At 42.3% G+C, this 25,437-nt stretch overlaps 1 protein-coding gene across 1 annotated transcript in view; it reads right to left on the bottom strand.

Moving 5' to 3' along the window:
* ptprbl (protein tyrosine phosphatase receptor type B, like) overlaps positions 1-25,437 on the bottom strand; it is an 88,660-nt gene that overhangs the window by 27,791 nt on the left and 35,432 nt on the right. Inside the window, exons 11-14 of the mRNA XM_077245538.1 lie at positions 15,931-16,194; positions 15,559-15,822; positions 10,819-11,088; positions 1,205-1,468 (exon numbers count right to left, since the gene is read on the bottom strand). Of these exons, the coding sequence (XP_077101653.1) occupies positions 1,205-1,468; positions 10,819-11,088; positions 15,559-15,822; positions 15,931-16,194 (1,062 nt within the window). The remainder of the gene's footprint in view (positions 1-1,204; positions 1,469-10,818; positions 11,089-15,558; positions 15,823-15,930; positions 16,195-25,437) is intronic.

Genomic DNA, 25,437 nt, shown 5'->3' with positions numbered 1-25,437 from the left:
ACACACACACACACTCACTTCTACTCACTACATCTACATATACACTCTCACACACTCACTCACACACACACTCACTTCTGCTCACTACATCTACATATACACTCTCACACACTCACTCACACACACACTCACTTCTACTCACTACATCTACATATACACTCACACACTCACTCACACTCACTTCTACTCACTACATCTACATATACACTCTCACACACACACTCACTTCTACTCACTACATCTACATATACACTCTCACACACTCACTCACACACACACTCACTTCTGCTCACTACATCTACATATACACTCTCACACACTCACTCACACACACACACACTCACTTCTACTCACTACATCTACATATACACTCTCACACACACACTCACTTCTACTCACTACATATACATATACACTCACTCTCTCTCTCTCTCACACACATACACACACACACACACACACTCACTTCTACTCACTACATCTACATATACACTCACTCTCTCTCACACACACACACACACACACTCACACACTCACTTCTACTCACCTATACACTAACTCACACTCTCACACACTCACACATACACACACACTTCTACTCACTACATCTACATATACACTCTCACACACTCACTCACACACTCACTACTACTCACTACATCTACATATACACTCTCACACACTCACACACACACTCACTTCTACTCACTACATCTACATATACACACACTCACACACACACACACACACACACACACACACACACACACACACACACACACACACACACACACACACACACACACACTCACTCACTTCTACTCACTACATCTACATATACACTCACACACACACACACACACACGTCTGACCGATGTGCCGGTTTGGTCAAGTGTGTCGCTGCATGATTTTTGCCTCCAACTGAGAGTGTTTCGTCAGCAGGAAGAGCCTTTTACCACCACTTTTCACATTAGCAACGCAGCCGCACCACGCTTTACTGGATAAGCTAACAGAAACACACCGCGCCAGTTACGCATCATCATCATGTCTCGCGCGCCTCGACACACCAAAAATTCACATGCATGGTTTTTGCATTCAAATGTGCAGGGTTTTTTTTAATTCAACGAATATTCGAAATTCTAATTTTTATTTGAGAGCCCGAATAACTACACAAAAAACTGTCAAATGTGTGTGTGTTGTTCACCTGTGCGGGCCCAGATGGATGTGTCGTTGGTCTGGTCTCCACTGCGGGTCAGAACCACCACCTTGTACAGCGCCCCAGGTCGAAGGTCATGGAAAGAGCAGTCCTGCACGCTCACCAGTCCTGCTTTCTGACCACGCAAGCTTTCATCTCCATTATACAGAAAAACATCGAATCCATCAAACTCCCCGTCCGGCGGAGCCCAGCGGAACGACAGGCTCGTGGTCGTGTTGCTCAAGACCGACAGGTTATTAACAGATGCTGGACCTGCAACAGACACACTCTCAGTCACGGTATCAGACCAGGAGTACTATCACTGTAAAACACGGTATCAGGCCAGCTCATCTGCTGTATTATCACTGTAAAACACGGTATCAGACCAGCTCATCTGCTGTATTATCACTGTAAAACACTGTATCAGACCAGCTCATCTGCTGTATTATCACTGTGAAACACTGTATCAGACCAGCTCATCTGCTGTATTATCACTGTAAAACACGGCATCAGACCAGCTCATCTGCGGTATTATCACTGTAAAACACTGTATCAGACCAGCTCATCTGCTGTATTATCACTGTGAAACACTGTATCAGACCAGCTCATCTGCTGTATTATCACTGTAAAACACGGCATCAGACCAGCTCATCTGCGGTATTATCACTGTAAAACACGGTATCAGACCAGCTCATCTGCTGTATTATCACTGTAAAACACGGTATCAGACCAGCTCATCTGCTGTATTATCACTGTGAAACACTGTATCAGACCAGCTCATCTGCTGTATTATCACTGTGAAACACTGTATCAGACCAGCTCATCTGCTGTATTATCACTGTAAAACACGGTATCAGATCAGCTCATCTGCTGTATTATCACTGTGAAACACTGTATCAGACCAGCTCATCTGCTGTATTATCACTGTAAAACACGGTATCAGCCCAGCTCATCTGCTGTATTATCACTGTGAAACACTGTATCAGACCAGCTCATCTGCTGTATTATCACTGTAAAACACGGTATCAGATCAGCTCATCTGCTGTATTATCACTGTAAAACACAGTATCAGATCAGCTCATCTGCTGTATTATCACTGTGAAACACTGTATCAGATCAGCTCATCTGCTGTATTATCACTGTAAAACACGGTATCAGACCAGCTCATCTGCTGTATTATCACTGTAAAACACGGTATCAGATCAGCTCATCTGCTGTATTATCACTGTGAAACACTGTATCAGACCAGCTCATCTGCTGTATTATCACTGTAAAACACTGTATCAGGCCAGCTCATCTGCTGTATTATCACTGTAAAACACGGTATCAGACCAGCTCATCTGCTGTATTATCACTGTAAAACACTGTATCAGGCCAGCTCATCTGCTGTATTATCACTGTAAAACACGGTATCAGACCAGCTCATCTGCTGTATTATCACTGTAAAACACAGTATCAGATCAGCTCATCTGCTGTATTATCACTGTGAAACACTGTATCAGACCAGCTCATCTGCTGTATTATCACTGTAAAACACTGTATCAGATCAGCTCATCTGCTGTATTATCACTGTAAAACACGGTATCAGACCAGCTCATCTGCTGTATTATCACTGTAAAACACTGTATCAGACCAGCTCATCTGCTGTATTATCACTGTAAAACACAGTATCAGACCAGCTCATCTGCGGTATTATCACTGTAAAACACGGTATCAGATCAGCTCATCTGCTGTATTATCACTGTAAAACACGGTATCAGATCAGCTCATCTGCTGTATTATCACTGTAAAACCTGGTATCAGACCAGCTCATCTGCTGTATTATCACTGTAAAACACAGTATCAGATCAGCTCATCTGCTGTATTATCACTGTAATACACGATATCAGACCAGCTCATCTGCTGTATTATCACTGTAAAACACTGTATCAGACCAGCTCATCTGCTGTATTATCACTGTAAAACACGGTATCAGATCAGCTCATCTGCTGTATTATCACTGTAAAACACAGTATCAGATCAGCTCATCTGCTGTATTATCACTGTAAAACACGGTATCAGACCAGCTCATCTGCTGTATTATCACTGTAAAACACTGTATCAGACCAGCTCATCTGCTGTATTATCACTGTAAAACACTGTATCAGACCAGCTCATCTGCTGTATTATCACTGTAAAACACGGTATCAGACCAGCTCATCTGCTGTATTATCACTGTAAAACACTGTATCAGACCAGCTCATCTGCTGTATTATCACTGTAAAACACTGTATCAGGCCAGCTCATCTGCTGTATTATCACTGTAAAACACTGTATCAGATCAGCTCATCTGCTGTATTATCACTGTAAAACACGGTATCAGACCAGCTCATCTGCTGTATTATCACTGTAAAACACTGTATCAGACCAGCTCATCTGCTGTATTATCACTGTAAAACACGGTATCAGACCAGCTCATCTGCTGTATTATCACTGTAAAACACGGTATCAGACCAGCTCATCTGCTGTATTATCACTGTAAAACACGGTATCAGATCAGCTCATCTGCTGTATTATCACTGTAAAACACAGTATCAGATCAGCTCATCTGCTGTATTATCACTGTAAAACACGGTATCAGACCAGCTCATCTGCTGTATTATCACTGTGAAACACTGTATCAGACCAGCTAATCTGCTGTATTATCACTGTAAAACACGGTATCAGATCAGCTCATCTGCTGTATTATCACTGTAAAACACGGTATCAGATCAGCTCATCTGCTGTATTATCACTGTAAAACACTGTATCAGACCAGCTCATCTGCTGTATTATCACTGTAATACACAGTATCAGACCAGCTCATCTGCTGTATTATCACTGTAAAACACAGTATCAGATCAGCTCATCTGCTGTATTATCACTGTAAAACACGGTATCAGACCAGCTCATCTGCTGTATTATCACTGTAAAACACGATATCAGATCAGCTCATCTGCTGTATTATCACTGTAAAACACAGTATCAGATCAGCTCATCTGCTGTATTATCACTGTAAAACACGGTATCAGACCAGCTCATCTGCTGTATTATCACTGTAAAACACTGTATCAGACCAGCTCATCTGCTGTATTATCACTGTAAAACACGGTATCAGGCCAGCTCATCTGCTGTATTATCACTGTAAAATACGGTATCAGGCCAGCTCATCTGCTGTATTATCACTGTAAAACACGGTATCAGACCAGCTCATCTGCGGTATTATCACTGTAAAACACGGTATCAGATCAGCTCATCTGCTGTATTATCACTGTAAAACACGGTATCAGACCAGCTCATCTGCTGTATTATCACTGTAAAACACTGTATCAGACCAGCTCATCTGCTGTATTATCACTGTAAAACACTGTATCAGGCCAGCTCATCTGCTGTATTATCACTGTAAAACACTGTATCAGGCCAGCTCATCTGCTGTATTATCTCTGTAAAACACTGTATCAGACCAGCTCATCTGCGGTATTATCTCTGTAAAACACTGTATCAGACCAGCTCATCTGCGGTATTATCACTGTAAAACACGGTATCAGACCAGCTCATCTGCTGTATTATCACTGTAAAACACGGTATCAGACCAGCTCATCTGCTGTATTATCACTGTAAAACACGGTATCAGATCAGCTCATCTGCTGTATTATCACTGTAAAACCTGGTATCAGACCAGCTCATCTGCTGTATTATCACTGTAAAACACAGTATCAGATCAGCTCATCTGCTGTATTATCACTGTAATACACGATATCAGACCAGCTCATCTGCTGTATTATCACTGTAAAACACTGTATCAGACCAGCTCATCTGCTGTATTATCACTGTAAAACACGGTATCAGATCAGCTCATCTGCTGTATTATCACTGTAAAACACAGTATCAGATCAGCTCATCTGCTGTATTATCACTGTAAAACACGGTATCAGACCAGCTCATCTGCTGTATTATCACTGTAAAACACTGTATCAGACCAGCTCATCTGCTGTATTATCACTGTAAAACACTGTATCAGACCAGCTCATCTGCTGTATTATCACTGTAAAACACGGTATCAGACCAGCTCATCTGCTGTATTATCACTGTAAAACACTGTATCAGACCAGCTCATCTGCTGTATTATCACTGTAAAACACTGTATCAGGCCAGCTCATCTGCTGTATTATCACTGTAAAACACTGTATCAGATCAGCTCATCTGCTGTATTATCACTGTAAAACACGGTATCAGACCAGCTCATCTGCTGTATTATCACTGTAAAACACTGTATCAGACCAGCTCATCTGCTGTATTATCACTGTAAAACACGGTATCAGACCAGCTCATCTGCTGTATTATCACTGTAAAACACGGTATCAGACCAGCTCATCTGCTGTATTATCACTGTAAAACACGGTATCAGATCAGCTCATCTGCTGTATTATCACTGTAAAACACAGTATCAGATCAGCTCATCTGCTGTATTATCACTGTAAAACACGGTATCAGACCAGCTCATCTGCTGTATTATCACTGTGAAACACTGTATCAGACCAGCTAATCTGCTGTATTATCACTGTAAAACACGGTATCAGATCAGCTCATCTGCTGTATTATCACTGTAAAACACGGTATCAGATCAGCTCATCTGCTGTATTATCACTGTAAAACACTGTATCAGACCAGCTCATCTGCTGTATTATCACTGTAATACACAGTATCAGACCAGCTCATCTGCTGTATTATCACTGTAAAACACAGTATCAGATCAGCTCATCTGCTGTATTATCACTGTAAAACACGGTATCAGACCAGCTCATCTGCTGTATTATCACTGTAAAACACGATATCAGATCAGCTCATCTGCTGTATTATCACTGTAAAACACAGTATCAGATCAGCTCATCTGCTGTATTATCACTGTAAAACACGGTATCAGACCAGCTCATCTGCTGTATTATCACTGTGAAACACTGTATCAGACCAGCTCATCTGCTGTATTATCACTGTAATACACAGTATCAGACCAGCTCATCTGCTGTATTATCACTGTAAAACACAGTATCAGATCAGCTCATCTGCTGTATTATCACTGTAAAACACAGTATCAGATCAGCTCATCTGCTGTATTATCACTGTAAAACACTGTATCAGACCAGCTAATCTGCTGTATTATCACTGTAAAACACGGTATCAGATCAGCTCATCTGCTGTATTATCACTGTAAAACACGGTATCAGACCAGCTCATCTGCTGTATTATCACTGTAAAACACGGTATCAGACCAGCTCATCTGCTGTATTATCACTGTAAAACACGGTATCAGATCAGCTCATTTGCTGTATTATCACTGTGAAACACGGTATTAGATCAGCTCATCTGCTGTATTATCACTGTAAAACACGGTATCAGACCAGCTCATCTACTGTATTATCACTGTGAAACACTGTATCAGACCAGCTCATCTGCTGTATTATCACTGTAAAACACTGTATCAGACCAGCTCATCTGCTGTATTATCACTGTAAAACACTGTATCAGACCAGCTCACCTGCTGTATTATCACTGTAAAACACGGTATCAGACCAGCTCATCTGCTGTATTATCACTGTAAAACACGGTATCAAACCAGCTCATCTGCGGTATTATCACTGTAAAACACGGTATCAGACCAGCTCATCAGCTGTATTTTCACTGTAAAACACTGTATCAGACCAGCTCATCTGCTGTATTATCACTGTAAAACACTGTATCAGACCAGCTCATCTGCTGTATTATCACTGTAAAACACTGTATCAGACCAGCTCATCTGCTGTATTATCACTGTAAAACACGGTATCAGACCAGCTCATCTGCTGTATTATCACTGTAAAACACAGTATCAGGCCAGCTCATCTGCTGTATTATCACTGTAAAACACGGTATCAGATCAGCTCATCTGCTGTATTATCACTGTAAAACACGGTATCAGACCAGCTCATCTGCTGTATTATCACTGTAAAACACTGTATCAGACCAGCTCATCTGCTGTATTATCACTGTAAAACACGGTATCAGATCAGCTCATCTGCTGTATTATCACTGTAAAACACTGTATCAGACCAGCTCATCTGCGGTATTATCACTGTAAAACACGGTATCAGACCAGCTCATCTGCTGTATTATCACTGTAAAACACGGTATCAGACCAGCTCATCTGCTGTATTATCACTGTAAAACACTGTATCAGACCAGCTCATCTGCTGTATTATCACTGTAAAACACGGTATCAGGCCAGCTCATCTGCTGTATTATCACTGTAAAACACGGTATCAGACCAGCTCATCTGCTGTATTATCACTGTAAAACACTGTATCAGACCAGCTCATCTGCTGTATTATCACTGTAAAACACGGTATCAGGCCAGCTCATCTGCTGTATTATCACTGTAAAACACGGTATCAGATCAGCTCATCTGCTGTATTATCACTGTAAAACACGGTATCAGACCAGCTCATCTGCTGTATTATCACTGTAAAACACTGTATCAGACCAGCTCATCTGCTGTATTATCACTGTAAAACACTGTATCAGGCCAGCTCATCTGCTGTATTATCACTGTAAAACACTGTATCAGGCCAGCTCATCTGCTGTATTATCTCTGTAAAACACGGTATCAGACCAGCTCATCTGCGGTATTATCACTGTAAAACACGGTATCAGACCAGCTCATCTGCTGTATTATCACTGTAAAACACGGTATCAGACCAGCTCATCTGCTGTATTATCACTGTAAAACACTGTATCAGACCAGCTCATCTGCTGTATTATCACTGTAAAACACGGTATCAGGCCAGCTCATCTGCTGTATTATCACTGTAAAATACGGTATCAGGCCAGCTCATCTGCTGTATTATCACTGTAAAACACGGTATCAGACCAGCTCATCTGCGGTATTATCACTGTAAAACACGGTATCAGATCAGCTCATCTGCTGTATTATCACTGTAAAACACGGTATCAGACCAGCTCATCTGCTGTATTATCACTGTAAAACACTGTATCAGACCAGCTCATCTGCTGTATTATCACTGTAAAACACTGTATCAGGCCAGCTCATCTGCTGTATTATCACTGTAAAACACTGTATCAGGCCAGCTCATCTGCTGTATTATCTCTGTAAAACACTGTATCAGACCAGCTCATCTGCGGTATTATCTCTGTAAAACACGGTATCAGACCAGCTCATCTGCGGTATTATCACTGTAAAACACGGTATCAGACCAGCTCATCTGCTGTATTATCACTGTAAAACACGGTATCAGACCAGCTCATCTGCTGTATTATCACTGTAAAACACTGTATCAGACCAGCTCATCTGCTGTATTATCACTGTAAAACACGGTATCAGGCCAGCTCATCTGCTGTATTATCACTGTAAAATACGGTATCAGGCCAGCTCATCTGCTGTATTATCACTGTAAAACACGGTATCAGACCAGCTCATCTGCGGTATTATCACTGTAAAACACGGTATCAGATCAGCTCATCTGCTGTATTATCACTGTAAAACACGGTATCAGGCCAGCTCATCTGCTGTATTATCACTGTAAAACACTGTATCAGGCCAGCTCATCTGCTGTATTATCACTGTAAAACACGGCATCAGACCAGCTCATCTGCGGTATTATCACTGTAAAACACGGTATCAGACCAGCTCATCTGCTGTATTATCACTGTAAAACACGGTATCAGACCAGCTCATCTGCTGTATTATCACTGTAAAACACTGTATCAGGCCAGCTCATCTGCTGTATTATCACTGTAAAACACTGTATCAGACCAGCTCATCTGCTGTATTATCACTGTAAAACACGGTATCAGACCAGCTCATCTGCTGTATTATCATTGTAAAACACGGTATCAGACCAGCTCATCTGCTGTATTATCACTGTAAAACACAGTATCAGATCAGATCATCTGCTGTATTATCACTGTAAAACACTGTATCAGACCAGCTCATCTGCTGTATTATCACTGTAAAACACGGTATCAGACCAGCTCGGCTGCTGTATTTTCACTGTAAAACACTGTATCAGACCAGCTCATCTGCTGTATTATCACTCTAAAACACTGTATCAGACCAGCTCATCTGCTGTATTATCACTGTAAAACACAGTATCAGCCCAGCTCATCTGCTGTATTATCATTGTAAAACACAGTATCAGCCCAGCTCATCTGCTGTATTATCACTGTAAAACACGGTATCAGACCAGCTCATCTGCTGTATTATCACTGTAAAACACTGTATCAGATCAGCTCATCTGCTGTATTATCACTGTAAAACACGGTATCAGACCAGCTCATCTGCTGTATTATCACTGTAAAACACGGTATCAGGCCAGCTCATCTGCTGTATTATCACTGTAAAACACGGTATCAGACCAGCTCATCTGCTGTATTATCACTGTAAAACACGGTATCAGACCAGCTCATCTGCTGTATTATCACTGTAAAACACTGTATCAGACCAGCTCATCTGCTGTATTATCACTGTAAAACACTGTATCAGACCAGCTCATCTGCTGTATTATCACTGTAAAACACGGTATCAGACCAGCTCATCTGCTGTATTATCACTGTAAAACACTGTATCAGACCAGCTCATCTGCTGTATTATCACTGTAAAACACGGTATCAGACCAGCTCGTCTGCTGTATTATCACTGTAAAACACTGTATCAGACCAGCTCATCTGCTGTATTATCACTGTAAAACACTGTATCAGACCAGCTCATCTGCTGTATTATCACTGTGAAACACTGTATCAGACCAGCTCATCTGCTGTATTATCACTGTAAAACACGGTATCAGATCAGCTCATCTGCTGTATTATCACTGTGAAACACGGTATCAGATCAGCTCATCTGCTGTATTATCACTGTGAAACACTGTATCAGGCCAGCTCATCTGCTGTATTATCACTGTAAAACACGGTATCAGACCAGCTCATCTGCTGTATTATCACTGTGAAACACGGTATCAGATCAGCTCATCTGCTGTATTATCACTGTGAAACACGGTATCAGATCAGCTCATCTGCTGTATTATCACTGTAAAACACGGTATCAGATCAGCTCATCTGCTGTATTATCACTGTGAAACACGGTATCAGATCAGCTCATCTGCTGTATTATCACTGTGAAACACTGTATCAGGCCAGCTCATCTGCTGTATTATCACTGTAAAACACGGTATCAGACCAGCTCATCTGCTGTATTATCACTGTAAAACACGGTATCAGACCAGCTCATCTGCTGTATTATCACTGTAAAACACTGTATCAGACCAGCTCATCTGCTGTATTATCACTGTAAAACACTGTATCAGACCAGCTCATCTGCTGTATTATCACTGTAAAACACGGTATCAGATCAGCTCATCTGCTGTATTATCACTGTAAAACACTGTATCAGACCAGCTCATCTGCTGTATTATCACTGTAAAACACGGTATCAGACCAGCTCATCTGCTGTATTATCACTGTAAAACACTGTATCAGATCACCTTATCTGCTGTATTATCACTGTAAAACACTGTATCAGACCAGCTCATCTGCTGTATTAACACGGTAATACTCACAGGTCCTGCCCTCAGCCACGGCGTCTCTGCTGCTGAGTCCTCCGCTGACGGTCTGCATCAGGATGTGGTACTTCTTCCCCGCAGTCAGCTGTCTGAAGTAATGCTCACTGCTTTCTGCGGGTCGAGAGCTATTAGCCACCAGAGTTCCTCTCTCATCCAGAATCTGCAGCCGATAGCTGTCGTACACTCCTGGAGCCGCCAGCCACGACACCAGCAGTCCGGCTGTGCTGTGCTGGTTCTGAACCCGTAGAGCCCGCGCCGGCGAGGGAACTGAGGGATTGCAAAGACTCCGGGAAATCAGTGACAGATGGGGTGTGACGAGACCCTCGTGTCACGATTCCACACATATCACCTTACTGAACTCATGATAACATATTATTGCAACCCAAATATGGTCAAAGTTTAGCAAAAAAATGACTGTTGATTAAAATGCTAAATTTGGTATTGCATCGTGTGTGTAAATGAACAAGATTGGACTTGGTGCTGGAAACCCAAAGCACAGGACAATAGAGACACCAGAATAACAATATTCATGATTCTGAAGCTGAAAATAAAGAATTATTTTAGATGAATATGCTGCACTCTGTCACTTTTACTGGTAACATCAGACATTTGGCATTATCAGGACCCACAAATATTCCCCCATTGTTTTATTATACATTTTACTCAAAATTATATAGATTTCCATTACACGAGAGTAGATGTTAAAACCTCATGCTGATTTGTACTCGGCTTTCGCCAAGATAAGCACCAACTAAGACATAGCTTTACAGTAACCTATGCTTCACCATCCATTTACGCTTCTTTCCATATGGTGATGTAAATCTCCTTCTGTCTAGTATTAACACGCGTCAGCATACACAACGGCTGCAACCACAGTGCGGTCCCCCCATGACAACCGTCTGGATTGAGCTGAGTAGGGGACATCACTAGGGTCTTCAAGTGGGCACCTTCCGTCCTCAGTGTTTCGCCGACTAGCCCACGACACCTCAAGAGGGCTCGACAGTGACTCTGGCGTCCCAGAGTCACCCCCCTCCGTCCCCCACTCAACTCAGCCCAGCTTACTGACCTCTACTTCCCTCCTGCTGCTGAGACCTAACCACAATCTCACAATCTCCTCGCAACCCAACCATACGCGCCAACCCGTTTGACTAAGGCTGTCGAGCCCCACTGGTGCGTTAATATGCAGTTTCAGTGGCAACGGTTCCGTATGGCATACCACCTATCGCAAAACACAATATCTGCCCAACCAACCGTCATTCACGCAATACACACAGGAACGTAATGACTGTAAATACTATACAACCTATACAAATAAACCAACAGACTCTTCAAGTTTTCAAGAATTATACGAAACCGTAGCATGGCGGCCTGTACACAGCCAGCTAGAATCTTTCCGTCTCAACCACAGCCAGTTGCTGCTCCTTTCTGCTGCTTCAGATAAGATCTTAACTGTGCGACGCAACTCTTGGCCGCTGAATCCGACATCTCTGAGGAACCGGGTTGTAGAGTGTGCCACAAAACCTCGACAACCCACTTCCACTGAATAAACCTGGACTCTCCATCCTCGCTGTTCTGCTTCAGTGGCCAGATGAGCATACCGCAGTTCTCTTACGAGAGGTTCTCTCGTATTGCGTAAGTTTAGCTTACGCTACGGAAAGATTCATCTTGTCGAGATACTGAAGCCAAAAAATTATCCTTAATTTTGTATTCCTTGTCAACGCAGTGCAGCAGCTAGCAGACCTAGAGCAGGCCATCTCACATGCTCATTGGCTGCCCTGCGGGCAACTGCTGCAGCCTACCAGTGAGCCCGGCGTGACGTCACGCCCAATGAAGGGCGCCCGCGCCTTCATAGCGTCACAGCCCGCCAGAATGGGCGTGGCTTAGCGTATAAGTAGGGGCTGTAGGCTGACTTCCCTGATTTTTCGTCTCTTCAGCGAGCTCTTCGCATCGCTGGATCTGAGAGAAGCCACCGCCGCCGTCGAACAGCAAACAGCCAGCCTAGGACAGCGCTGAGGAAGCCGGCCGTCTTCGCCACCTTCAGCCATCCGTGCGAGCTACGCTATCCGGCGACGTATCCTTTTGACTTGCTAGAAAGAAATATTCTAAAAGAGCAGCGAGCGTCTTTTTAAAGATGCCTCGCACTTCCTGCGGCTCGTGTAGAGCCCCGCTCAGCGCCGGAGACCGCCACCTGATCTGCGCTCTCTGCCTGGGCCTGCCGCGACGCTCGAGTTCCGCCACAGGCCGCTCTCGCGAGAGACAAAGCCAGCCTCCTGTGCGAACCAGCACCCAGCGTCCAGCACAGCCTCAGCCTTCGCAGCGACGACAGGGCAGCCGCCCTAGATCGCGCTCAGACAGCCGTCACAGACCGCCGCCCCCCAGAGGGCCTCGGCAAAGAATCACGCTGAATTCTGAGCACGCGAAGCCCTCCTAACAGCGAGAGAGAAAAGACGCGCGTGTCCCGCTGCGGCCGGAAAGTTCATTTCCCTGTCAGACCCCTTCAAACAGGCTACTGCAGTGGTTCAACTAGCAGCCAACGAGCCGGTTTATTCACCCTCTCGCCTGCACACAAACGCCGTTTTCACGGCGACCCAGAGAAATCTCAAAAAGAGTATAATGTCTGGTCCGGCTCACGCCGTCAGTGTTTTAAGTGTAGTGAAAGTGCCCACGCCCCAGTGTTCACCCCTACACATAAGCACTCCAAATCCCGTGTCACTCACAGAGCACACTCTCATAAAGCGCACTAAAGCCGCTCGAGTGTTGAATGTAAGAAATGTGTCCACAAGTCTGTGCCCACTATCTGCCCGCTCTGTTACACGATCAAAGAAGCAGGTTATGAATGTAAGTCTCGTGCCCGCCAGAGAGCGCTCACGCTTGATAACACAAACCTCCCCCCGGGCCCCCCGCGCGTTTAAGTGTTATCACAAAACGCAGGGCGTTAATAAAACGCTCCCCATCTATTATGATCGGGGCGTCAGATACAGTTGTAAGTCTCGTGCCCGCGTACACGCGCTCACGCTTACAGAGAGCTCTTCCGCCCGGAGCGCTGCTCGCGCGTCAAAGTGTGGTAAAAGTATGTTCCCCATCCCTTATGATTGGGACATCTCACATAAGTCAGCCGGTTTCGGCTGTCAGCGAGCCGCCATTGCCCAGAACCGAGAGCGCGTGCGCCGCGCTTTCGGCTCCGGTTCAGTTTCACAAGCCAGGTTTCACAGTTTCACAAGGCCATTCGCCCCCTAGCGGCTCACATAGCTGCGTGGGAAACTATCCCAGGGATTTCAGAATGGGTGTTGAGCACAATAAAGCAGGGCTATACACTTCAATTCATTCGCCGTCCCCCGCGCTTTCAAGCCCGGACCGCGACGATAGTGAATGCGGAAGTAGCACACCTACTTCACGCAGAAATAGCAAAGCTGCTGTGCAAAGGGGCTATAGAAAAGGTACCGCCTACTCTGAGCGAGTCAGGCTTTTACAGCCGATATTTTCTCGTACCCAAGAAGGACGGAGCCTTCAGACCTATCCTAGATCTGAGACATTTGAACAAAGTGCTTGCGAAAAGACGTTCGCCCGAGGGACTGGTTTATTTCTTTAGATCTGAAGGATGCCTATTTTCAGATTCAGATAGTACCCCGTCACAGGCAATTTTTGAGATTCGCCTTCGACGGTCAGGTATATCAACACACCGTCCTGCCATTCGGCCTGTCCCTGGCACCCCGTACATTTACAAAGTGCATGGACGCGGCGCTCGCCCCCCTGAGAAGTCAGGGACTGCGAATAATGAACTATCTGGACGATTGGCTGATATTGGCACAGTCAGAGACAGAACTACTATCTCACAGAACAGTGCTTCTCAGTCATCTAGAAAGCTTGGGTCTCACGGTCAACTGGACCAAGAGCTCATTACTGCCCAGCCAGTCAATTTCCTTTTTAGGAATAGAACTGGACTCGGTGACCATGACGGCTCGTTTATCGACACAGCGCGCGCGCCGTGTTCGCCACCTAGCCGCATCTTTCCAGAAGGGCAGCTTCTCCCTTTGAAAACATTTCAAAGGATGTTGGGTTGTATGGCATCAGCTGCAGCGGTGCTCCAGCGGGGCCTACTGCGCATGCGCCCGCTCCAACGCTGGTTGAATACTCGCGTGTCCCGCCGAGCCTGGGTGTCTGGCGGCCAGAAAATCAGAGTGACTCAGGCCCGCGATTTTTGTGTGAGCATATCAGTGAACACCCCAGACCACTCGGTGAGTTTCACGTCTTTGTAAACTAAAGATTAATGCGTTTTTTGAAGGATTGTTTCCTATACAACCATTACGGAGGTGGGGGGGTGCAACCACAGAAACTGAAATTTCTCGGGACAGCAGCATGTGTCCAAATTTTAATCTTAACCGTTCTATTTCATCAGAAACGATCTTGAAACAGGGCTTTAAGTGTAAAATACCAAACTTTTCCTTTAAGTAGGCTTAAACTGAAAATTGTAATATTTATATTAACAGAATAATTGAATGAATGAGGTATTTATATAGCGCATTTCCTATGTACTACTGTACACCCAAGAATAATTCAAAAATGTACAGTACAGTGTCTGAACATTTCATCAATAAATCACCCCAGGCTGTACAACACACTGATTTTACCATGATGTAGTCAGGCATGTGTGTAAAAAATGTAAGGCTTGATTATTGCTTTTATAAGACAGCATGCAGCAACAGCAATATGATTAAACACCATAAATGGCTATTTCACCTGTTCGTCCTGTTTCTGTGCTGTTGTTGATCAGAGATCCGCTAATCGATGTAACGGTTATCATGTACTGCTGTCCCGGCAACAGAGCCTGGAAGCTCATCTCGCTCACATGTTTAGGGACTGATCTCTCTTCAGCCGGGCCGCCCATCTGAGAGAGGGACACGGTGTACCGGTCCACATCACCCTGTCCCGGCGTCCAGTTCACTCTCAGACTGCTGCTCTCACCGCCATTACTGATGTGAATGTTCTTCACTTTACTGGGGACTGAAATAGAAAGAAAACAGCACAACCTTAAGTGAAAGTGAAAAGTGAAAAGTCACATTTTTCAACTTTCACAATTCTCTGATATCCACATGCAACAGTGAGATGTACCGGTTCTGCCTTTGATGACCTGCACACTGAGGTTTGGTCCACTGAAGGTGGACACCACGATCTTGTAGAGTCTTCCAGGAGTGAGTGACGAGAGCAGGTATCGGTTCGTGCTGCTGGTCAGTGTGATGGGTGGAAACACCTTCATGTCATTAAAGAGCAGCTGAACCTCATAATGATCCACATCTCCGGGAGGAGAAGCCCACGTCACCAGCAGATCCTCAGTGCCGCTGCCAGCTAGCGAGAGGTTCCACACTCCTGCTGGCACTGAGAGAGAGAACATAACACTAATCAACTAAAGTACAGAGATGCAGAACGACAATAAACTGAACTACAGAACAACATAACTACAGTAAGTTAAACTACAGAACTACAGAACTATGGTAAACTACACTACAGAACTAATATAAACTACACTGCAAAGTTTTATAAATCAGTTTTATAAATCAAAACTGCCTAATGTTACTGAATGAAAGGTCTACCCAGGACAAGCTACAGGACTGTGAAGCTTTGTGGGTGTTGGTGGACTCCCTCTACTATCTGTGTTTTTATTTATTTTGTAGGGTATGGACCACTCAGACACACACTAATTATTCATTATATACAAAGGTTTATGAAACTCCAAAACTAACAGCCCAAATGAACGAACACAAGGGCAGAAACAGTGTCATGTTACAGGGCATGATAAGGAGATTTTACGACCTCCGAGGAATGTGGCCACATGCACAAGAGAGAGATACAATGGGAACACAGAAACCCTCTTTAAAACAGACTTTGCTGCATTAATCATAGACTAACTGATCTATAAATGAACATGCATAAAACTGTGATGACTATTGTGACTATTATAAGACTGTGTGACTATTATGTATGGTATGTACCCTGATATACCACCAACTAACGATCAATGTAACCTCACCTGTATCATGCCCCCTACCTAATAAATCCTCATTTAATGACTCACACTTTGATCTACATCACCTTCTTCTAGAATGCAGTGTGGATGTGTTATAGCTATCTGAGCATTAATGAAGGTATAACCACGCTTCGGACAAAGACTCGTAAATCAACTAAGAGCCACTTTCCCTCTCAGACATGTCACCGTTCTTATTGGTCGAGTTCAACCCTTGGGGGTGGATCCTTTCCAGCCTTTATTAGAGACATTCCACATGTGACCTCTCTCTCTTAGTTCTTTCATCCAGCCGCAACACTGTTCTGGTGATACTGGGGAACCCCCTCTCCCTCCACGGGGGCCCCAGGGCCCAGCAGGGATCAATCCAACCAGATATGGGCTTAGGCCGGAGAGAGAAGACTCTCTCACAAAGAACCTAGGACAATCTCCGGAGTTTTGGAACAAAGAATCAAACCAATAACGACTCCAATCACCCACTCTTCCGACTTCCTCACTTCTCCTGGGTGCTCGGCGTGGCCTCAACAGGGCCTCAGGCCTTGAACAAACCAGCCATGCGTTTCTGGAGAAAGAGAACTCTCAACCAACTTCCACTTGACACTGCCGGAACCATCAACGACTTAAATTTTCAACAACTTCAAGAATTGTTCCCACTACAAATGCAAGTATTCAATTCAATGAAATGTGAAAATGAAATTCTGATGGTTCTTCTCATAGTCCCTTTTTCCGGTTTCCAATTTAATCCTATCACTAACCTATTTCTGTATTTCTGTATATATGTGTGTTTAGTTTATTTATGTTTATGATTTAGTTAATAAAACTTATGCACTTTATGTATTTGGTTCTGATTCGCTTGCAATACAAAGTCCCTTTACGGTTTGTTCTTGCTACATGCTCAAAACGCTGTACATGCAAAGAAATAATTATTCTTCTGTGGCCAGGGAAGATACCCTTTTCTTAGAATAAATTAATAATCAAAAGAGTTTGTTGGACGAACTGATTAATTGATTGTAATATTAATTTAGCCATGTCAAGTTAATCCAATTAACTGACCCAAATATTCATAATTAATCATAACAAGTTATTATTGATTATTAATATTTCGTATAGCTAGGTTCCTTACAATTGTTCCTAGGTTCCTAGGTTCCTTAATATTGCTTTTTTAAACAATGCATGAAGATAGAATAAAGATAGAAGATAGAATATCCAAAGTGATAACTAAAGGCAGTAACATGTTTAAAATTTAAACCATATATTTTATTTGTGAACTGATGTTCAGCTGTTCTTTTTCATAGTTAACTTATCAGTCATCAAGTTCAGTAAACACTGATCACAGACACAAAGATTTACCTTTAATTTCCCCAAGCTGATTGCTCCCTAAAAGTCATGTTTTTAGGCCATTTCGAGTTTGATTTTTGCGTGACATAAAGAGGTGATTCACGAACGCGACAAAAACAAGAGGCAGGATTTATCGCACATACCAATCTTATCCAATCATAGCGCAATGATGGCATTGCCTCCTCACAGGAACCGCCCCTGCTACAGAAGAACAGTAAAATGAACTATGGGGCTATAGAAGTACAGTCAAATGAACTATGGGCTACAGAAGTACAATAAAATGAACTATGGAGCTACAGAAGTACAGTGAAATGAACTACAGTAAAATGAACTATGGGCTACAGAAGTACAGTAAAATGAACTACAGTAAAATGAACTATGGGGCTACAGAAGTACAGTAAAATGAACTATGGGCTACAGAAGTACAGTAAAATGAACTATGGGGCTACAGAAGTACAGTCAAATGAACTATGGAGCTACATAAGTGCAGTCAAATGAACTATGGAGCTACAGAAGTACAGTCAAATTAACTATGGGGCTACAGAAGTACAGTCAAATGAGCTATGGAGCTACAGAAGTACAGTCAAATGAACTATGGGGCTACAGAAGTGCAGTCAAATGAACTATGGGCTACAAAAGTACAGTAAAATGAACTATAGGGCTACAGAAGTACAGTAAAATGAGCTATGGAGCTACAGAAGTACAATCAAATGAACTATGGGCTACAGAAGTACAATAAAATGAACTGGGGCTACAGAAGTACAGTAAAATGAACTATGGAGCTACAGAAGTGCAGTAGAATGAACTATGGGGCTACAGAAGTACAGTAAAATGAGCTAAGGAGCTACAGAAGTACAGTCAAATGAACTATGGGCTACATACGTACAGTAAAATGAACTGGGGCTACAGAAGTACAGTAAAATGAACTATGGAGCTACAGAAGTACAGTCAAATGAACTATGGGGCTACAGAAGTACAGTAAAGTGAGCTATGGAGCTACAGAAGTACAGTCAAATGAACTAAGGGCTACAGAAGTACAATAAAATGAACTGGGGCTACAGAAGTACAGTCAAATGAACTATGGGGCTACAGAAGTACAGTCAAATGAACTATGGGGCTACAGAAGTACAGTAAAATGAACTATGGGGCTACAGAAGTACAGTCAAATGAACTATGGGGCTACAGAAGTAAAGTCAAATGAACTATGGGGCTACAGAAGTACAGTAAAATGAACTATGGGCTACAGAAGTACAGTAAAATGAACTATAGGGCTACAGAAGTACAGTCAAATGAACTATGGGGCTACAGAAGTACAGTCAAATGAACTATGGGGCTACAGAAGTACAGTCAAATGAACTATGGGGCTACAGAAGTACAGTAAAATGAACCATGGGCTACAGAAGTACAGTAAAATGAACTATAGGGCTACAGAAGTATAGTAAAATGAGCTATGGAGCTACATAAGTACAGTAAAATGAACTATGGAGCTACAAAAGTACAGTAAAATGAACTATAGGGCTACAGAAGTATAGTAAAATGAGCTATGGGGCTACAGAAGTACAGTCAAATGAACTATGGAGCTACAGTAGTACAGTAAAATTAACTATAGGGCTACAGAAGTATAGTAAAATGAGCTATGGGGCTACAGAAGTACAGTCAAATGAACTATGGAGCTACAGAAGTACAGTAAAATTAACTATGGGGCTACAAAAGTACAGTAAAATGAACTATGGGGCTACAGAAGTACAGTAAAATGAACTATGGGGCTAAAGAAGTACAGTAAAATGTACTATAGGGCTACAGAAATACAGTAAAATGAACTATGGGCTACAGGAGTACAGTAAAACGAGCTATGGGCTAAAGAAGTACAGTAAATTTAGCTATGGGGCTACAGAAGTACAGTAAAATGAACTATGGGCTACAGAAGTACAGTAAAATTAACTATGGGCTACAGGAGTACAGTAAAACGAGCTATGGGCTAAAGAAGTACAGTAAATTTAGCTATGGGGCTACAGGAGTACAGTAAAATGAACTATGGGCTACAGAAGTACAGTAAAATTAACTATGGGCTACAGAAGTACAGTCAAATGAACTATGGAGCTACAGAAGTACAGTAAAATTAACTATAGGGCTACAGAAGTATAGTAAAATGAGCTATGGGGCTACAGAAGTACAGTCAAATGAACTATGGAGCTACAGAAGTACAGTAAAATGAACTATGGGGCTACAAAAGTACAGTAAAATGAACTATGGGGCTACAGAAGTACAGTAAAATGAACTATGGGGCTAAAGAAGTACAGTAAAATGAACTATAGGGCTACAGAAATACAGTAAAATGAACTATGGGCTACAGGAGTACAGTAAAACGAGCTATGGGCTAAAGAAGTACAGTAAATTTAGCTATGGGGCTACAGAAGTACAGTAAAATGAACTATGGGCTACAGAAGTACAGTAAAATTAACTATGGGCTACAGGAGTACAGTAAAACGAGCTATGGGCTAAAGAAGTACAGTAAATTTAGCTATGGGACTACAGAAGTACAGTAAAATGAACTATGGGCTACAGAAGTACAGTAAAATTAACTATGGGCTACAGAAGTACAGTAAAATGAACTATAGGGCTACAGAAGTACAGTCAAATGAACCATGGGCTACAGAAGTACAGTAAAATGAACTATAGGGCTACAGAAGTACAGTCAAATGAACCATGGGCTACAGAAGTACAGTCAAATGAACTATATGGCTACAGAAGTACAGTCAAATGAACTATGGGCTACAGAAGTACAGTCAAATGAACTATGGGCTACAGAAGTACAGTCAAATGAACTATGGGTTACAGAAGTACAGTCAAATGAACTATGGAGCTACAGAAGTACAGTAAAATGAACTATGGAGCTACATAAACAGTAAAATGAACTATGGAGCTACAGAAGTACAGTAAAATTAAATATGGGGCTACAGAAGTACAGTAAAATGAGCTATGGAGCTACAGAAGTACAGTCAAATGAACTATGGGGCTACAGAAGTACAGTCAAATAAACTATGGGCTACAGAGGTACAGTAAAATGAACTATGGGGCTGCAGAAGTACAGTAATATGAACTATAGGGCTACAGAAGTACAGTCAAATGAACTATGGGCTGCAGAAGTACAGGCAAATGAACTATGGGCTACAGAAGTACAGTCAAATGAACTATGGGGCTACAGAAGTACAGTAAAATGAACTATGGAGCTACAGAAGTACAGTAAAATGAACTATGGGGCTACAGAAGTACAGGCAAATGAACTATGGGGCTACAGAAGTACAGTAAAATGAACTATGGGGCTACATAAGTACAGTCAAATGAACGATGGGGCTACAGAAGTACAGTCAAATGAACTATGGGGCTACAGAAGTACAGTAAAATGAACTATGGAGCTACAGAAGTACAGTAAAATGAACTATGGGGCTACAGAAGTACAGGCAAATGAACTATAGGGCTACAGAAGTATAGTAAAATGAGCTATGGACCTACATAAGTACAGTAAAATGAACTATGAGCTACAGAAGTACAGTAAAATGAGCTATGGGGCTACAGAAGTACAGTCAAATGAACTATGGGCTACAGAAGTACAGTAAAATGAACTATGGGCTACAGAAGTACAGTAAAATGAACTATAGGGCTACAGAAGTATAGTAAAATGAGCTATGGACCTACATAAGTACAGTAAAATGAACTATGAGCTACAGAAGTACAGTCAAATGAACTATAGGGCTACAGAAGTATAGTAAAATGAACTATGGAGCTACATAAGTACAGGCAAATGAACTATGGGGCTACAGAAGTACAGTAAAATGAACTATGGGGCTACAGAAGTACAGTCAAATGAACTATGGGGCTACAGAAGTACAGGCAAATGAACTATGGGCTACAGAAGTACAGTAAAATGAACTATGGAGCTACATAAGTACAGGCAAATGAAATATGGGGCTACAGAAGTACAGTCAAATGAACTATGGGCTACAGAAGTACAGTAAAATGAACTATGGGCTACAGAAGTACAGTAAAATGAACTATGGAGCTACATAAGTACAGGCAAATGAACTATGGGGCTACAGAAGTACAGTAAAATGAACTATGGGGCTACAGAAGTACAGTCAAATTAACTATGGGGCTACAGAAGTACAGGCAAATGAACTATGGGCTACAGAAGTACAGTAAAATGAACTATGGAGCTACATAAGTACAGGCAAATGAACTATGGCGCTACAGAAGTACAGTAAAATGAACTATGGGCTACAGAAGTACAGTAAAATGAACTATGGGCTACAGAAGTACAGTAAAATGAACTATGGAGCTACATAAGTACAGGCAAATGAACTATGGGCTACAGAAGTACAGTAAAATGAACTATGGAGCTACATAAGTACAGGCAAATGAACTATGGGGCTACAGAAGTACAGTAAAATGAACTATGGAGCTACATAAGTACAGGCAAATGAACTATGGGGCTACATAAGTACAGGCAAATGAACTATGGGCTACAGAAGTACAGTAAAATGAACTATGGAGCTACATAAGTACAGGCAAATGAACTATGGGGCTACAGAAGTACAGTAAAATGAACTGTGGGCTACAGAAGTACAGTAAAATGAACTATGGGCTACAGAAGTACAGTAAAATGAACTATGGAGCTACATAAGTACAGGCAAATGAACTATGGGGCTACAGAAGTACAGTAAAATGAACTATGGGGCTACAGAAGTACAGTCAAATGAACTATGGGGCTACAGAAGTACAGGCAAATGAACTATGGGCTACAGAAGTACAGTAAAATGAACTATGGAGCTACATAAGTACAGGCAAATGAACTATGGGCTACAGAAGTACAGTAAAATGAGCTATGGGCTACAGAAGTAAAGTCAAATGAACTATGGGGCTACAGAAGTACAGGCAAATGAACTATGGGCTACAGAAGTACAGGCAAATGAACTATGGGGCTACAGAAGTACAGTAAAATGAACTATGGGGCTACAGAAGTACAGGCAAATGAACTATGGGCTACAGAAGTACAGGCAAATGAACTATGGAGCTACATAAGTACAGGCAAATGAACTATGGGGCTACAGAAGTACAGTCAAATGAACTATGGGGCTACAGAAGTACAGTAAAATGAACTATGGGCTACAGAAGTACAGTAAAATGAACTATAGGGCTACAGAAGTACAGTAAAATGAACTATGGGCTACAGAAGTACAGTAAAATGAGCTATGGAGCTACATAAGTACAGTAAAATGAACTATGGGGCTACAGAAGTACAGTCAAATGAACTATGGGGCTACAGAAGTACAGTAAAATGAACTAAGGGCTACAGAAGTACAGTAAAATGAACTATAGGGCTACAGAAGTATAGTAAAATGAGCTATGGAGCTACATAAGTACAGTAAAATGAACCATGAGCTACAGAAGTACAGTCAAATGAACTATAGGGCTACAGAAGTATAGTAAAATGAGCTATGGAGCTACATAAGTACAGTAAAATGAACTATGGGGCTACAGAAGTACAGTAAAATGAACTATGGGGCTACAGTAGTACAGTCAAATGAACTATGGGGCTACAGAAGTACAGTCAAATGAACTATGGGGCTACAGAAGTACAGTCAAATGAACTATGGGCTACAGAAGTACAGTCAAATGAACTATGGGGCTACATAAGTACAGTCAAATGAACTATGGGGCTATAGAAGTACAGTCAAATGAACTATGGGGCTACAGAAGTACAGTCAAATGAACTATGGGGCTACAGAAGTACAGTCAAATGAACTATGGGCTACAGAAGTACAGTCAAATGAACTATGGGGCTACATAAGTACAGTAAAATGAACTATGGAGCTACAGAAGTACAGTCAAATGAACTATGGGGCTACAGAAGTACAGTCAAATGAACTATGGGCTACAGAAGTACAGTCAAATGAACCATGGGGCTACAGAAGTACAGTCAAATTAACTATGGGGCTACAGAAGTACAGGCAAATGAACTATGGGGCTACAGAAGTACAGTAATATGAACTATAGGGCTACAGAAGTACAGTAAAATGAACTATGGGGCTACAGAAGTACAGTCAAATGAACTATGGGGCTACAGTAGTACAGTCAAATGAACTATGGGGCTACAGAAGTACAGTCAAATGAACTATGGGGCTACAGAAGTACAGGCAAATGAACTATGGAGCTACAGAAGTACAGTCAAATGAACTATGGGGCTACAGAAGTACAGGCAAATGAACTATGGGGCTACAGAAGTACAGTCAAATGAACTATGGGGCTACAGAAGTACAGTAAAATGAACTATAGGGCTACAGAAGTACAGTAAAATGAACTATGGGGCTATAGAAGTACAGTCAAATGAACTATGGAGCTACAGAAGTACAGTCAAATGAACTATGGGGCTACAGAAGTACAGGCAAATGAACTATGGGGCTACAAAAGTACAGTCAAATGAACTATGGGGCTACAGAAGTACAGGCAAATAAACTATGGGGCTACAGAAGTACAGGCAAATGAACTATGGGGCTACAGAAGTACAGTCAAATGAACTATGGGGCTACAGAAGTACAGTAAAATGAACTATAGGGCTACAGAAGTACAGTAAAATGAACTATGGGGCTACAGAAGTACAGGCAAATGAACTATGGGGCTACAGAAGTACAGTCAAATGAACTATGGGGCTACATAAGTACAGTCAAATGAACTATGGGGCTACAGAAGTACAGTCAAATGAACTATGGAGCTACAGAAGTACAGTAAAATGAACTATGGGGCTATAGAAGTACAGGCAAATGAACTATGGGCTACAGAAGTACAGTAAAATGAACTATGGAGCTACATAAGTACAGGCAAATGAACTATGGGCTACAGAAGTACAGTAAAATGAGCTATGGAGCTACATAAGTACAGTAAAATGAACTATGAGCTACAGAAGTACAGTAAAATGAACTATGGGGCTATAGAAGTACAGTCAAATGAACTATAGGGCTACAGAAGTATAGTAAAATGAGCTATGGAGCTACATAAGTACAGTCAAATGAACTATGGGCTACAGAAGTACAGTAAAATGAACTATGGGCTACAGAAGTACAGTAAAATGAACTATAGGGCTACAGAAGTACAGTAAAATGAACTATGGGGCTATAGAAGTACAGTCAAATGAACTATGGGCTACATAAGTACAGTCAAATGAACTATGGGCTACAGAAGTACAGTAAAATGAACTATAGGGCTAC

Source organism: Siphateles boraxobius, unplaced genomic scaffold (assembly GCF_051911475.1).
Source record: "Siphateles boraxobius isolate OS27281-9 unplaced genomic scaffold, OSU_SipBor_1 102, whole genome shotgun sequence".
In the NCBI taxonomy this organism is placed as follows: domain Eukaryota; kingdom Metazoa; phylum Chordata; class Actinopteri; order Cypriniformes; family Leuciscidae; genus Siphateles; species Siphateles boraxobius.
The sequence above is the reverse complement of the archived record's forward strand: the minus strand, read 5'-3'. Positions and strand labels throughout refer to the sequence as shown.